Source organism: Trichomycterus rosablanca, chromosome 10 (genome assembly GCF_030014385.1).
Source record: "Trichomycterus rosablanca isolate fTriRos1 chromosome 10, fTriRos1.hap1, whole genome shotgun sequence".
In the NCBI taxonomy this organism is placed as follows: Eukaryota; Metazoa; Chordata; class Actinopteri; order Siluriformes; family Trichomycteridae; genus Trichomycterus; species Trichomycterus rosablanca.
In genome coordinates this window covers 1,791,668-1,806,081 of record NC_085997.1, presented here as the reverse complement: position 1 = coordinate 1,806,081, position 14,414 = coordinate 1,791,668, and the positions used below count along the sequence as shown (strand labels likewise).

The 14,414-nt window shown below is 41.9% G+C and overlaps 1 protein-coding gene and 1 pseudogene across 2 annotated transcripts; one reads left to right on the top strand and one right to left on the bottom strand.

The window, feature by feature from the left end:
- Positions 1 to 1,231: 1,231 nt before the first annotated feature.
- On the top strand, positions 1,232 to 5,452 carry lrrc20 (leucine rich repeat containing 20). Of its 2 annotated transcripts, none has more exons than XM_063003487.1 (5): positions 1,232 to 1,261; positions 2,429 to 2,518; positions 3,155 to 3,304; positions 3,712 to 3,879; positions 4,462 to 5,452. In XM_063003487.1, the coding sequence occupies exons 2-5, from the start codon at positions 2,449 to 2,451 to the stop codon at positions 4,569 to 4,571; spliced, it is 498 nt and encodes a 165-aa protein (XP_062859557.1). In that variant the 5' UTR covers positions 1,232 to 1,261; positions 2,429 to 2,448; the 3' UTR covers positions 4,572 to 5,452. The 2 variants fall into 2 exon arrangements, with proteins under 2 accessions (XP_062859557.1, XP_062859556.1); XM_063003486.1 differs by lacking the exon at positions 1,232 to 1,261 and adding an exon at positions 1,351 to 1,501.
- A 143-nt stretch (positions 5,453 to 5,595) lies between these two features.
- LOC134321682 (zinc finger protein 420-like) lies at positions 5,596 to 13,282 on the bottom strand (annotated as a pseudogene).
- Between the last annotated feature and the right edge of the window lie 1,132 nt (positions 13,283 to 14,414).

Here is a 14,414-nt window from a genome sequence, read left to right as displayed (position 1 = left end):
GAATGTATTTTTTCTAGAAATAAAATAATTTTATATGAAGAGTATAGATGTTATATTGTGTGTTGTTTATAGATTGTGTGTTGAATGTAGTGCCACACAGCACCATTGGTCCTAGGTCGTAGGTGTCCAAATACTTTTGGCTGTATAGTGTATATGCATATATTTAGGTAGATATCTTATCTTGTCTGTACGTTCACACTCATCTGTCTGTGCACAATAAGCATTCTGAAATAACAGGTTAAACATTTTTAGCCATTTGAACAGATGAATGTGAACTTACAACTGGAATGAGACTCACATGGCTGGTCTCTTTTGTTCGGATGAATGAGGTGTGCCGGGGCTGTTCGAGAATTTCCAGCTCTCGGTTCATCCTGGCACAATAGATCACGTACACACAGGAACCTGAAGTGAGACAGGTACGTACCACACTCACCTACTGTTTTTTAGTGAAGTGTTTTATTATTAAGAGTAAAATCGGATACATTTAGCTAGACAACTTTGCATCAAGTATTAAACTTCTATTTCAAAAGAAACCTGCATAATGTGATACGTTATATGAGTTCTTTCTTGGTCTTGGACTCTTAATGTTTCAAATGATGTACCTCCAGATCTAGAGCCTCTGTAAAAGTGGGTTATTTCTCCACTTTTATCAAGTGATCATCTCTACAGAAGGCACTTTAAAGTGACATTGCAAACAAGAGGCATTTGTGTGGTCGTTTTTGCCTGAAGATGAGACAAGAAGTCGCTTTGCATTCATATATATGTACTGTATATACGTATATAGTGTAACGAGCGAGGAGGTTGTGCCTTGCTTTTAAACACATCAAGAATGGAAATATAACATATATAGTGGTTTAAAATCCACTTACAAAAAGGGGACAACCACATATAAATAAGATCGCCATAATAATGAAAATGAAGTAACAAATGAAAGACAAAAACAGCAATGGCTGCATTGGAGAAAGTGGGTAGAACAGGGATAGCGCAGAACTGAGAACTGGTTGTCAAAATATGACTTATATGAAACAATTAAAATTAAAAGTGACCAATGCAGCTTTAAATTTAAATGCATTCAATTGTATTACCTCAGGAAGTTAAGCCTTTGAAAAATTAGTCAGTTCTGTAGTAGCACACTAGATAGCGCTCATGATCCTGTAGTGTAGGGTGTAATGATTTGAGACGCACCCAGGCCGGGTTTAATTTGAGACGTACCCAGACCGGTTTCCATGCACTGTATCGAGCTACAGCGGAACGAGTCTGTGTAAGCAGGTTTAGTATTCACTCCATTTACTCCATAATTCTGTTTCGCGTTTATTTAAAGTCTTTAGTTGGTTTAAAGGTGTATAAAGGAGTAGGAGAGGGTAAATATTTCAGGATTGAGGTGTTTATTAGAACAGAAACCACGGAGGAACCGGGTGAGAGAGCCTCCTGTCTGTCTGTCTGGTGCATGAGAACCTGCAGTGTTCTTATTATAATAATCATATTAATACTCCTAACACATGTAAGTGGATTTGAATAAAATATTCAGCTAAATGGCATAAATGTCAGTGCATTTGTACTGTTTTAATCATAACCATGCTGCTGCATGCTGTGCTGAGGTGTGGGTGATATAAATAGAGCTCTGGTATGTGTGTGGCACTGGTGTGGCATTTACTCAGTAAGGTTAGTACCAGACTGGCACCTACACCTGCTGTCTCACCTAACCAAACTGAAGTCAGAAGTTTACATCTATTACATGGCAGTCTTGTCATTTCAGTCATTTTTAATTAATCTTTCATTTAATGATTGGATTGCTGGAAAGAACAGTGTCCACAGTCAAGCGAGCTGAGACAAGATGCTAGATGTAGTGCAACACAGAGCTCCTGTACCTGCTTCTTCTTTGGCAAATCATGATGCTGTAAAGCTCGCTTGACTGTGCACAGCGTGACCCGTGATCCAGCATCTTCTAATTCAAAGCAGACCTGTTCTGTGGTGGCTCTTGGATCATATTTGACCACACAAGTTTAGGTTTTCTTTGTGCCCTTGATAAGAGACCACTGTTTGTGTTGTAATCGTTCAGCCACAGAAACAGAACATGTTACAGATGTAATTGAAAGCCCAAAGATGCCACGACATACACATGTATACACGTAAGTAGGAATTCTCAGTGTGGAAGGGTTAGGTACCTTGGGTGTGAGTTAGTACTGAAAAATGATCCATTCAGAGAACATTGGTACATAAGTGCTGCAGAACAATCTGGTGGATTTTCGTGTGTAAGAGTGGTTTTCTTTGTGGTACCATTCCATGAATTCCATTTTTTGTTTAGTGGTTTTCTTACGCATGATCTGCATTTCTTTGGCTGCTTTTGCGCCTCGGGTTCTGTTTAAGCTCCTGCAGCACTGGCCTTCATGTCTGTACTGATACTGATTGTTGTTGGTTATTTTTTCAGATTTAGCTGGCTGGAAAAGGATGGGGGAGGCGGTAGCAAATGTGGCCAGGAGGATCAATGAAACGATGGTGGAAGGATCGGACACATTAGGTTATTATTATTATTATTATTGTTTGTAAGATGAGGAAAATGTTTTAGTTAATTTATCCAATTATACTCGACAACACATTGGCCTATTGGAAGTATTTGTTCCCTTGATGTCTAGTTTAATTCACAGATAATTGATAATTTTGAAAATAATTATTAGATTATAACCTGGTTTAGACTAACATTGTTTCCCTTAGATGCTATTATAAAGAATTAAGGAAATATGATTCACCTTTTCCGACAGTATTGCACTATAACATGAAGTTCAGAGTTAAACTAAATGTGTTTGCAGTTAATTATTCTGTGCTGGGACTTAACAAAAAAAGAAAAGATAATAAATAATGACACTTAGTCTTAGAAAGTCTTATGCCTTACTTAAAACATCATTTGGTTCTAAGTTGACGTCACCAGTGACTCAGTTATTGCCCAAAAAATAGGGTTAAAACACACTTTTAAGACGTCCCAGCTTTTAACAAATGCAACCGTGAATTATCAGCCTCCACCCTCGTACCTGTATTCCATTCAGAAACAGACCTGCTTGTCTACACAAAGGTTACAAGCCGAATATTTCTAGCGGTAGAACCACAGTACAATAATTACAGTTCCAGCTAAAGCTCTGTTTTCTTTCTGTTTGTGTAGATCTGTCCGACTGTAATCTGATCAGCTTTCCAGAAGGAGTTTTCAAAATGATCCGCAGCTGTGCAGATAAAATCCACAAGATCAAGCTGGCCAACAACCAACTGAAGAACATCTCCAACAAGTTCTTCAGCACCTTCCCTCAGCTGACAGGTACGGCTTCTTACGTTTGGAGTAAACTATTACAGAGCCCACTTTTTAATACATAAATACTAATCAAATATAATATCCTGTGAAAAAAAGCCCATAACCTCATAAAGCTTCTACTGGGGCTGCTAGTTTCTTCTGCCCTGACGTTACATCTTTATTATATTGCAAGTCCAGACCTCTAAAGAAAATTCAGACATGATAGTGTGCTAATGTGCAGTTTGAGCTTTGACCTCAGGAGCTTCAGTTCTATTGTAGTACTACTTTCTTTTCACCCACATTTAAACCAGAATCACTCACAACTTTCCCCAGATGCCAAATCTCATTTAAGTCAAGAAAATACAGCACAGATTAGACGTAACAGCACAGCAGGATAAATAATCCTGATCTATTTTCTGTGTATTTTTCTGCAGATCTGGATTTGCAGGGAAACGTGCTGACTAAACTTCCAGACGGAATCGGAGAACTGCAGCATCTCGTCAACATCGATTTATCCAACAACAGCTTCAGCAGCTTTCCTGATCAGCTGCTCAACATCCCAACACTGCAACACATCAACATCTCATCCAACCAGATCACAGGTATCATTATAATCATTTATTGTTATAGTATTTAGTTCGTTGATGAAGGAGAATGTGCAATTCCACTGCTTTACCAGCAGGTCATGCCAGTCATTCATGGTTTACTTTACTGCACAGTGGTCTGCTAGAACATAGCCAGCACAGCATACATGTGGGTTTTAATAAAGTGTCTGGATTGTCTCAAACTTGCAGAAGGTAGATTGGCTATGTTAAATCACTGCTGGGTGAGTGAATCCTGGAATGGATTGGTGCTTTCTCTAGATAGTATGAACCTGTTGTTTTTAAGTGGATCTGGACCCACTATGACCCTGGCCATAATAAAGACTGCTATGTAATTCAGTACTTTAAGAAGTTTGTGCACCCTTGGCTGTATAACACATTTATATTTAGTTGCTTTACTGTGCAGTAAAGTATTTAGAAAGCTTTACTATATTAAATTTACATATAAAGGTTTGTTTTGTAGTATTTTCCTGAACCTACAGAGTTCGGAGACATGACCAGTAAACGTACCTGTACCAAATAAGTGTCTGTAAACCTTTCACTTGAATTGTTTGTATTTATCCCTCTTTATCTCTTTTTTAGACCTGCCGTGGGAACGTCTGTGTGCGATGTCGCCTCTGCAGGTTCTGGATCTGAGATCCAACCCATTAGCTTCAACATACACATCTCAGACCTTCACCTTTCTCACATAGACACACTCGCACACACCGTACAGGTTTATTGTTCTTGCTGGATTGGACTGGGATCCTGTTTTTTTCAGTTATCTACAGTCCCAAACCAGAGCTGCTTTTCTACCTTACAGTACAATAAAGAACACTAAATTATTACTGTCTGTATTAGTGTCAAGTACCTGAGCACCTACTGAACCTGCAACAGCAGAACGATCTCTGGAGGGAGTGAGATGGTTAACTGATGAACACCAGTAGCTCCACTAATCCAGTACTCATTATGGAACCATATATCAGGCCTAGTTTTATTACTCTCAGTCTAATTAGTGTATCAGTTAATGTATTACAGAGTGTATGGAACAGTGTAGCCAGTGTGTGAACATCAGTCCGCCAGGCTTCTACACAGACATGATGGGCTATACCTTTTGGCTGAAGCCCTGTGATTGATTAGTACCCAGTACTTCCCAGTGGAACCATACCCACCACAACCCTGACCAGGATACAATGAGATGAAAATGTAAGAAAACTGGGTGTCTTCTAGACTTTAACTTCACTTACTGTACTCATGGTCTTACACATACGTATTTTCAATATTCTTCCATAGTAAGTACTGGACTAGTGGAACGTCGAGATCACCAATCTGTGAGGTAGCAAATCAAAACTGCAATCATGTTGCCTTTAAAAAACTGAATCCTGTTAACATTACAGTGCATTGTGTTTTAGTGCAACTATTTATTCTGATAATGCTTTCATATTAAACTGGCTGTAAATCAGACTTTGTGAGATCTGATTTTTTTTTTTGGAGTGTCACTAATCCTGAACAGGTTTGGAATGTTTTAGTTTTATAATGTGTTTAGAATTACAATTAAACTAAAACAATAAAGAAACTTAACACTGGGACTGAACTCGATCCTAAAGTGTCTTTTTTGTACATTAGGAGCTACCTATCATGAGCTTGTTTGGACTCACCTGGTCAGAAACCGGTTTCAAGATGGTGTTTACCTGCATGTCGAATAATTTATGTGCTATAACATTCGTAGGTGCCACCATCATTTATTTTTTTAATGCATTTTCTCTCCAACTTTTACCAAGTTGCATTACGCTTCCTCTCTACTGGTGCTGACACGTGCGCAGTAGCGACTGCACGAGGCGAGTTCATATGCAGATCAGCCTTGTGCGCAGAGAGCCACACCCTAATCAGCATTATTATTTTGCATATTAGGTTTTTCTCATGACCCTGGTAAAGTGACCACTGCTTATAACTCTATTTCTAGGGATTTGTATATACACCGATTAGGCATAACATTATGACCACCTTCCTAATATTGTGTTGGTCCCCCTTTTGCACTGTGCATTCTGACACCTTCCTATCAGAACCAGCATAAACGTCTTCAGCAGTTTGAGCTAGTCATAATGTTATGCCTGGTCGGTGATCTGTTGTGTGTGAACTCTTTGATGTTGCTGGAGGGAACCCTGTCGGGTAAAACCTTTCCCACACTGTACGCGGTGGTGCGGCTTCTCCCTGGTATGAACGAGCTGGTGTTGCTGGAAATTACTCTGGTCTGTGAAATTTTTCTTACACTGCGAGCAGTAATGGGGCTTGTCTCCGGTGTGAATGCGCTGGTGTCTTTGTAGAGCGCTGGGCTGTGTAAAATGTTTCCTGCACTGTGAACACTGATAGGGTTTCTCTCCGGTGTGAATGCGCTGGTGTCGCTGAAGATTGCTCCGGTTGGTGAAGTTCTTCCCGCACTGTGAACACCGATACGGCCTCTCTCCGGTGTGAACGCGCTGGTGCAGTTGTAACGTGCTGTTCTCACTGAAACTCTTCCCGCAGCGTGAACACAGATACGGTCTCTCTCCGGTGTGAATGCGCTGGTGTTGCTGGAGATTACTCTGGCTGGTGAAACTCCTCCCACACTGTGGACACGTACGGATTCTCTCCGGTGTGAATGCGCCGGTGCATTCTGAGATGGCTCTGTTGGGTGAAACCTTTCCCGCACTGCGAGCAGCGGTACGGTTTCTCTCCGGTGTGGATGCGCCGGTGCTGCTCGAGATGGCTCAGTCGGGCGAAACTCTTCTCGCACTGCGAACACCGATACAGCTTCTCTCCCGTGTGAATGCGCCGGTGCTGGTGGAAATTACTCTTCTGAGTGAAGCTCTTCCCGCAATGCTAACACTCGTATGGCTTTTCTCCGGAGTGAACGCGCTGGTGCAGCTTGAGATGACTCGGCCGTGTGAAATTCTTCCCGCATTCTGAGCAGTGGTGCATTTCGTCACGCATCCGGCCATGGTAGGTTCTAGTGCGGAGAACGTCGAAGGTCATTTGTCCAGGGTTTATGTGGGAGGTCAGTTCCTCGTACATTAGCTGTTCTGATTTGTGCACTTTCACATGTTCTTCATAGTGGCATCTTCTGACGTGTCTCTCCAGAAAATGTTGACTTGTATAGGAAAGTGGACACGAGGAGCAGGAGAAGCCTCCAAACAGGTCGTCGTTCATTCCTGTAGTGGAAAAACAAACACAAATGCTGCATTTATTGAAGTTCTGGACTAGTACTCAAAAGGTCAGTGGTTCAAGCCCCACCACTGCCAATTTGCCAGTGTTGGGCCCTTGAGCAAGGCCCTTAACCCTCAATTGCTTAGACAGTATACTGTCCCTGTACTGTAATGCTGAAAATGTAAACCTGTGTGAAATTGATAGTCCAGATCCTCTAACGCTAGTGCAGGTGTCTCAACCGGACAGCAGAGGGCGCAAGTGTACTGCCTTTTCCCCCACAGACACAGGCAATTGTGCTGGTATGGGCCCCCGACCGGCTAGTAGCACAGCTGAGACCCATGACTATTTGGTTGAAGACTTAAATAGCAAGAAGACACAGACACACAAAGACTTCATTTCCCCCAGGTGGGGCGGTCCAGATCCTTACTGTATGGAGTTTGCATGTTCTCCTCGTGTCTGCGTGGGTTTCTCCCGGGGGCTCCGGTTTCCTCCCACAGTACAAAAACATGCAAGTGAGGCGAACTGGAGATACAAAATTAGACTCATCTGCTGTTCTGATGAATTCTGTCGGATTCTGAACTTACCTGTTTAAAGCGAATCTGAGTGAATCACCTGATCTTCACTCAATCACCTCCAACATGAACTCACTCATCACCTCCTACATGAACTCACTCATCACCTCCTACATGAACTTACTCATCAGCTCCTACATGAACTCACTCATCACCTCCTACATGAACTTACTCATCAGCTCCTACATGAACTCACTCATCACCTCCTACATGAACTCACTCATCACCTCCAACATGAACTCACTCATCACCTCCAACATGAACTCACTCATCACCTCCTACATGAACTTACTCATCAGCTCCTACATGAACTCACTCATCACCTCCTACATGAACTTACTCATCAGCTCCTACATGAACTCACTCATCACCTCCTACATGAACTCACTCATCAGGTTAATGTTCCTATAAAGAGGATTAATGATGTAAATCTGATTCCTCTCATCTACAGGAGACCAAACTGAAGCTTCTTCTGTATTCTTGGTGTTGGTTGCTGCAGTACAGCAGCACAACCACATGGACTGGAGAATGGTGCTTACAACATTGTTTTACCACTGCTTTATTCGATTCAGGGTCGCTCACACACACACTCATACATTGGGTCAATATAGTATCTTCCATTAACCTGACCGGATGCCAGGAACATGCAAACTCCACACAGAAAGGTCCTGGACCGCTCCACCTGGGAATCAAACCCTGGACCTCAGTGGCGTAACTAGGAGCTCATGGGCCCCAGTGCAACAAAAGATTTTGGGCCCCCTCAATTTCATATATATATATATATATATATATATATGTGCTCTATGCTGATAGCTGATCAGAATGAATTACTCAGAAGTTCATGCTGTGTGCCCCTGCACCCCCTGTAGTTACGCCCCTGCTGGACCTTCTACCCACCCAGCCACCATAGGTTAAAAACAATCTATTCTAATGAACCAGGGGTTCACAAACTTTCTGCTCAGCTAAACACCTTTACTCTAAACCTACTCTTCGACTGCAGTTTCCTAAAGATGATAAGAAGGGTAACGTGAAGCTAACTTTTAGGCAGGATGGGGTAATTGTTTTGCAGTTTTATACTGTATTATTAACATGAATTTTATATTGTAGGGCCAAGTTGCCACTGTTGGGTAACTTGTAAGCAAGTAACTTAACCCTACTTAAATTGTACTCAGTGATAATTGTAGTTGATTTGGATAAAAAGGATGTAAATGTTATTACTAAAAGTCTATTAGTAAACTTTATAGCCACATTTAGACTCAATATAAGTATAAAACTAAGAAGAAAATGGTGTTCTGGACTAACATCTCTGCTCCATCCCTTCATCATCTCTCACTGTCCCCCGGGCTGCTTCTGTCCCCCAGGTACTGATTTACATCCTCATGTACTCACTTGTTGGATCTTTTATTCAAAGCACGGCTGAAGGAAGGCAGGACAGGATCCAGGCAGCCATGAAAACATTTGCAAGTCAAAAGCGTCGCTCGAGAGCCTGGAGTCACCCGGCAGACCTGGATTTTTCATCTACCGTCAACATGAGCCGAGATCTTTCTTTGCTCATTTGTTTATGCAGGCAAATGTGTTCCTGAAACCTGGAGCTGAGATCCATACAGAAGGTACGACAAAGTAACACGAGGAGAACCTGGACCTTCTGCTTGGTTGTATCTGTACTGTTTATATTTAACACATTAATAACATAGAACCAAACAGGGTTTGAGTGTGTTTATCTCCAGTCTGTCACAGCAAAACCATTTCACAGATTGACAGCACAAACATACAGAAAATGAATGTACAAATTGCCACTTTACATGTACACATGATGATTCAAATGTATTCACACATTCACTCTTATTCACACCTTCATTCTTTTATTACACGTTCAGTCTCATTCACGTTTATTCACTCATTCACACCATCACTCTCATTCTCTATTATTTAATCATTCACTTTTATTCACACAATCACTTTAATTTAAACATTCATTCATCGCACCTTCAGATTTATTCACACATTCATTTAATTACACATTCAGACTCACATACTCTTTCACGCCTGGTAACAATACACTGGTCAGCAGATCAGCACACAGAAACAATAGTAATTAAATCAATAAATAAATGATATGGGATGGGTTACTCATTACAGTACTAAAACTTTTAAACAGTGTCATAATATGTGTGGGTAAAAACAAAGTTCTGCTTAGTAGTGTGTCATGTAAATGCTCCTGCTGCCAGAGAAGCATTTCTCTATCTCTGTTCTGCTTTGCTGTGCGTTTCTTCATTTCTTTTTTGCTGACCCTCGCTTGCTCGAGCACGTCGGCATGTGTGAGGACGCTGTACATGCAAACGAGAGTGCACCATGTAAACGAAGTCATATGTAAACTATAGGTAAACGATGGCTGAATCATGCGCGTTCAGATCAGCACCTGTTTAAACAGCGTCCGACTTTCATGATTCAGGCAGTTTGAACGTCCTGCTTTAATAAAGCCGATATTATTTACTGTTTGTTTATTAGGATTTTAACGTCATGTTTTACACTATGGTTACATTCATGACAGGAACGGTAGTTACTCATTACACAAGGTTCATCAGTTCACAAGGTTATATTGAACACAGTCATGGACAATTTAGTGTCTCCAATTCACCTCACTTGCATGTCTTTGGACTGTGGGAGGAAACCGGAGCACCCAGAGGAAACCCATGCGGACACGGGGAGAACATGCAAACTCCACACAGAAAGGACCTGGACCAGCCCACCTGGGGATCGAACCCAGGACCTTCTTGCTGTGAGGCGACAGTGCCCCTCAATATTATTTAAAATCATATACAAATATATGTTTAAAAATCTCATTGGTGATGGGAAAAGTGTTCATACACTTTATTATAAAAGTAGACATACGACATGTAAATAAATCAGTTCTGGGAAGGTTTTCCTGTGTGTTAACGCATATACAAACTTATAAACGCATATATAATGATGATATAATCATTACCTGCTGCAAGGTGTGAACCTGCTCCTGATTAGGACCATAATAAATACAAAAGCTTAATAAAAAACAAAAACAAACATTAATATAACCAAACCAAAACTTCACTCCCCATTACCCTGAAATAACTAAATAATCTTTCATTAGTAAGTGCAATAGATGAAGTAAAAAATGTTAAATAATTAAAAAAAATAAATATCTGCATTTAAAAACCTGCGCACAAAAGCACAACGGTGAGGGTCACTGAGCAGTTAAATCTCAAAACTGAGGTACCAGCACCTTCTCCTGCCACAGACCAGAACTGGTGTATAATCTTCGAGGTCTCAGCTCTTCAAAAAGTTTCCTCACTTTTATATTTTGGTTGGAAACGAGGGTGAGGGTGGAAGGGAGGAGGAGTAATCGGTCGTGTCTGAGAGACGCTTATAGTCTGGATTTAGCTCCGTCTGATTATCCACATTATTTGCTGACGGCATTAAAAAGTTGGTGCAATGCTGGAAAAATGCATCGGAAGGCGACTGTGTAGAGAAGTGATGGAGATGGGATGGTGATTTGTTTTTTTTTAATCCTCATAGTTTCTGGAGATTGCCATGATATTTTCCCTTTGCCTTCAAGAAGCACTTAAGGTGTGTTTATACTTGTCAGATGTGGTTGGATTAAAACGAACCCTGGTGCGATTGCTCGGTTGCTCTGTTGCGGTTTATTACAGTAAGTGTGAAGCTTTCTTTTGAACTCAGACTTTGAGATTGCTTGATCAGGAGGATCTTGGCCTGTTTCTAAACAAATTCTGGTGCAATGTGCTTCAGGTAGGAACAGTACAAACCAAAAGTACCTAAACAAACCAAACACATGACATGATGCCAAGGTGTGGCACCAAACACGCCCCAAGAGAACATAGTGTATTGAAAATGTTCAGCGGATAAATTTCTGGCGCTGGTTTAACTTGTTTATCCATTTTACCACCTCTTGCTGTGTCACCACTTGGTAAGAAAATACCACCAGGTCTACACAACCCTGATAAGTGCATTAATCCCAGAGTGGTGCGTCGTTTTGATGACTGGTTCACAACACGCTTCTTTTACTTATTTTGGTTCGATTGTAAACGTGTGAGTGTGGACGCTAAGCACACCAGGACTAAAATTCTTGGGAACTGAACTACGAGTATAAACACAGACGTAGATAAAACTAGGTAAAAGGGACATGTCAGGTAGAAGACATGCTGGTTCCTGAGATATTTGGTGTACAAACCAAAACTATTACGTCATCAAAGCTAAAAAACCCTCAGTAAAACAAGTCAGACAAGAAATGTGTCAAAGTATCAGCAAAGGAAGCCAAGCGATACTATACTGCTAACTCCTCTCTCCCACTACACACAGAGCTCGGACTTCTCTTCTGTGTGAATGCGCTGGTGTAGTTTCAGATGACCTTTCTGAGTAAAACTCTTCCCGCACTGCGGACAGTCGTACGGCTTCTCCCCCGTGTGGACGCGTTGGTGTCGCTGAAGGGAACCGTGGTCCGTGAAAGTCTTCTCACACTGCGAGCAGTAATACGGTTTCTCTCCGGTGTGAAGGCGCTGGTGCAGTTTCAGGGTGCTCTGGTGGGTAAAGCTCTTCCCACATTGCGAGCACTGGTACGGCTTTTCCCCCGTGTGGGTGAGCTGGTGTCTTTGGAGGGTGCTTGGCTGGGTGAAAGTCTTGCCACATTGCAAACAGTAATAGGGCTTTTGTCCTCTGTGAATGCGCTGGTGTCTTTCGAGGTGACTAAATTGTGCAAAACTCTTGCCGCACTGTGAGCACGCGTACGGTTTCTCCCCCGTGTGAATACGCCGGTGTAGTTTGAAATGACCCCGTTGAGAGAAACTCTTGCCGCACTGTAGGCAAACGAATGGTTTTTCTCCCGTGTGGATGCGCTGGTGCTGTTTCAGGGTACCCTGGTGGCCGAAGCACCTCCCACACTGCGAGCAGCAGTACGGCTTCTCTCCAGTGTGAACACGCATGTGCGTTTGGAGAGTGCTCTGGTCTGTGAAGGTCTTTCCACACTCTGTGCAGTTGTACGGCTTATTTCCCGTGTGAATGCGCCGGTGCTGTTGAAGATTGCTCTGTCGAGTGAAACTCTTGCCGCACTGCACGCAGGAATACGGCTTGAGTCCGGTGTGGGTGCGCTCGTGGCGCTGGAAGGCACTCCGGTCGGCGAAACTCCTTTCGCAGTAGGAGCAGCGGTAGGGCTTTTCTCCGGTGTGGATCCGTTTGTGTAACTGAAGATGACTCCGCCGAGTGAAGCTCTTTTCACATTTCGAGCACTGGTACGGTTTCTCACCAGTGTGAGTGCGCTGGTGCTGTTTGAGGGTACCCTGTTGAGTGAAGCTCTTTGCACAATGCGAGCACTGATACATCTTCTCTCCAGTATGAATGTGCTTGTGTCGTTCGAGTGTGCTCTTCTGAGTAAAGCTCTTCCCGCACTGATTACAGTAATGCAGCTTCTTTTCTGAGTGAATGCGCTGGTGCTGTAGGAAATCACCCCGCTGAGAAAAATTCTTCCCACATTCTGAGCAGGAAAAGTTCTCTTTCAGCTGTTGGCCATCTGAGGATTTTTGTTGACTGCCATCATAATCATGATTTTCTGACTCCTGCTGGTTCACATATTTATCGTAGTGACATTTTTTCAAGTGTTTGTCCAGACGAATTTGAGTCGTGTAGGAAAGTGGGCACAAGTTGCAGGAAAAAACCTGCGACAGGGTTTTATTCATTTCTGCAAATAAGAGACAAAAATAAAACTGTGAAATGCAAAAAATATCCCTGACACATCCTTAATGACTAAAAGTATGTGGACACCCCTTCTTAGGTGTTTCAGCTACACCAATTTCTGAAATGTTTATAGAAGTAACTGCATTAAATAAATGTTTGGGATCCCTGTGCACAATCAAGTCCATGATTACATGGTTTGATAGCTTTGGTAGGGCTGAATAGGAATGCCAACTGCAAGCCAGACATTCTTGACCAACATTAGTGCCAAAGTTCCAGACTTTTGTTGTCTATTCTTTAAGCTCTTCTATAAGAGTGGAGCCTGTTACTGCGACAAAGGGGGCAAATCCATTTTAATGCCGATGGCTTTGAAACAAGATGTCCAACAATCTCAAGGTCTGAGTCCACATACTTTTAGCTTTATAGTGTAAATGTCCCCCTGTAAACAACAGATAAATAAATAAATATAAACATTATTTAAAATCAGAACCAGTGCAAATAAATGCACTATTTGTTTTTTTAAGATCTTTAAATGTCAACGTCTCAGCCTGCTTGTAAGTCACGTAGGATTGACGTGTCAAAAAAATAAACAAATTTAAACAGCGCACATGCAAATACCCCAGCGACCGCCTCAGTACAGCTCATGCATTCATCTGCAGTTCTAGGAATGAATATTATACATGTATAACGAGCATGAATTACTACCAAAACAAAACTTAAACATGAGACTCACCAACAGCACGGACACGGTGTACTCCGGTAGCCCACATCATTTACATCATCATCTTTTACATACTGGTGTGTAAAAGCTTGGGTAGAAAGGCCTATTGTTCAGACATGATGAAAGAGTCTTTTGGCTAACAACAGCATCTGCATTTCACCCATTACTTTAGATAAGCCATTTAAGAAATGTACACCCCTCATGGCTTAAACTGAGAATCATACGAAGTGTAAGAAGAATTGTAGAAGTAGGGAGCAATCTGCATTCACCTGCTGATTTAACGGCAATGGCAGGACCTTATTTTGCCCCTCAAAGACAAAGTAAAAAGGGGCAAGCCAGCATTTCGGGTACATGAAATAAAA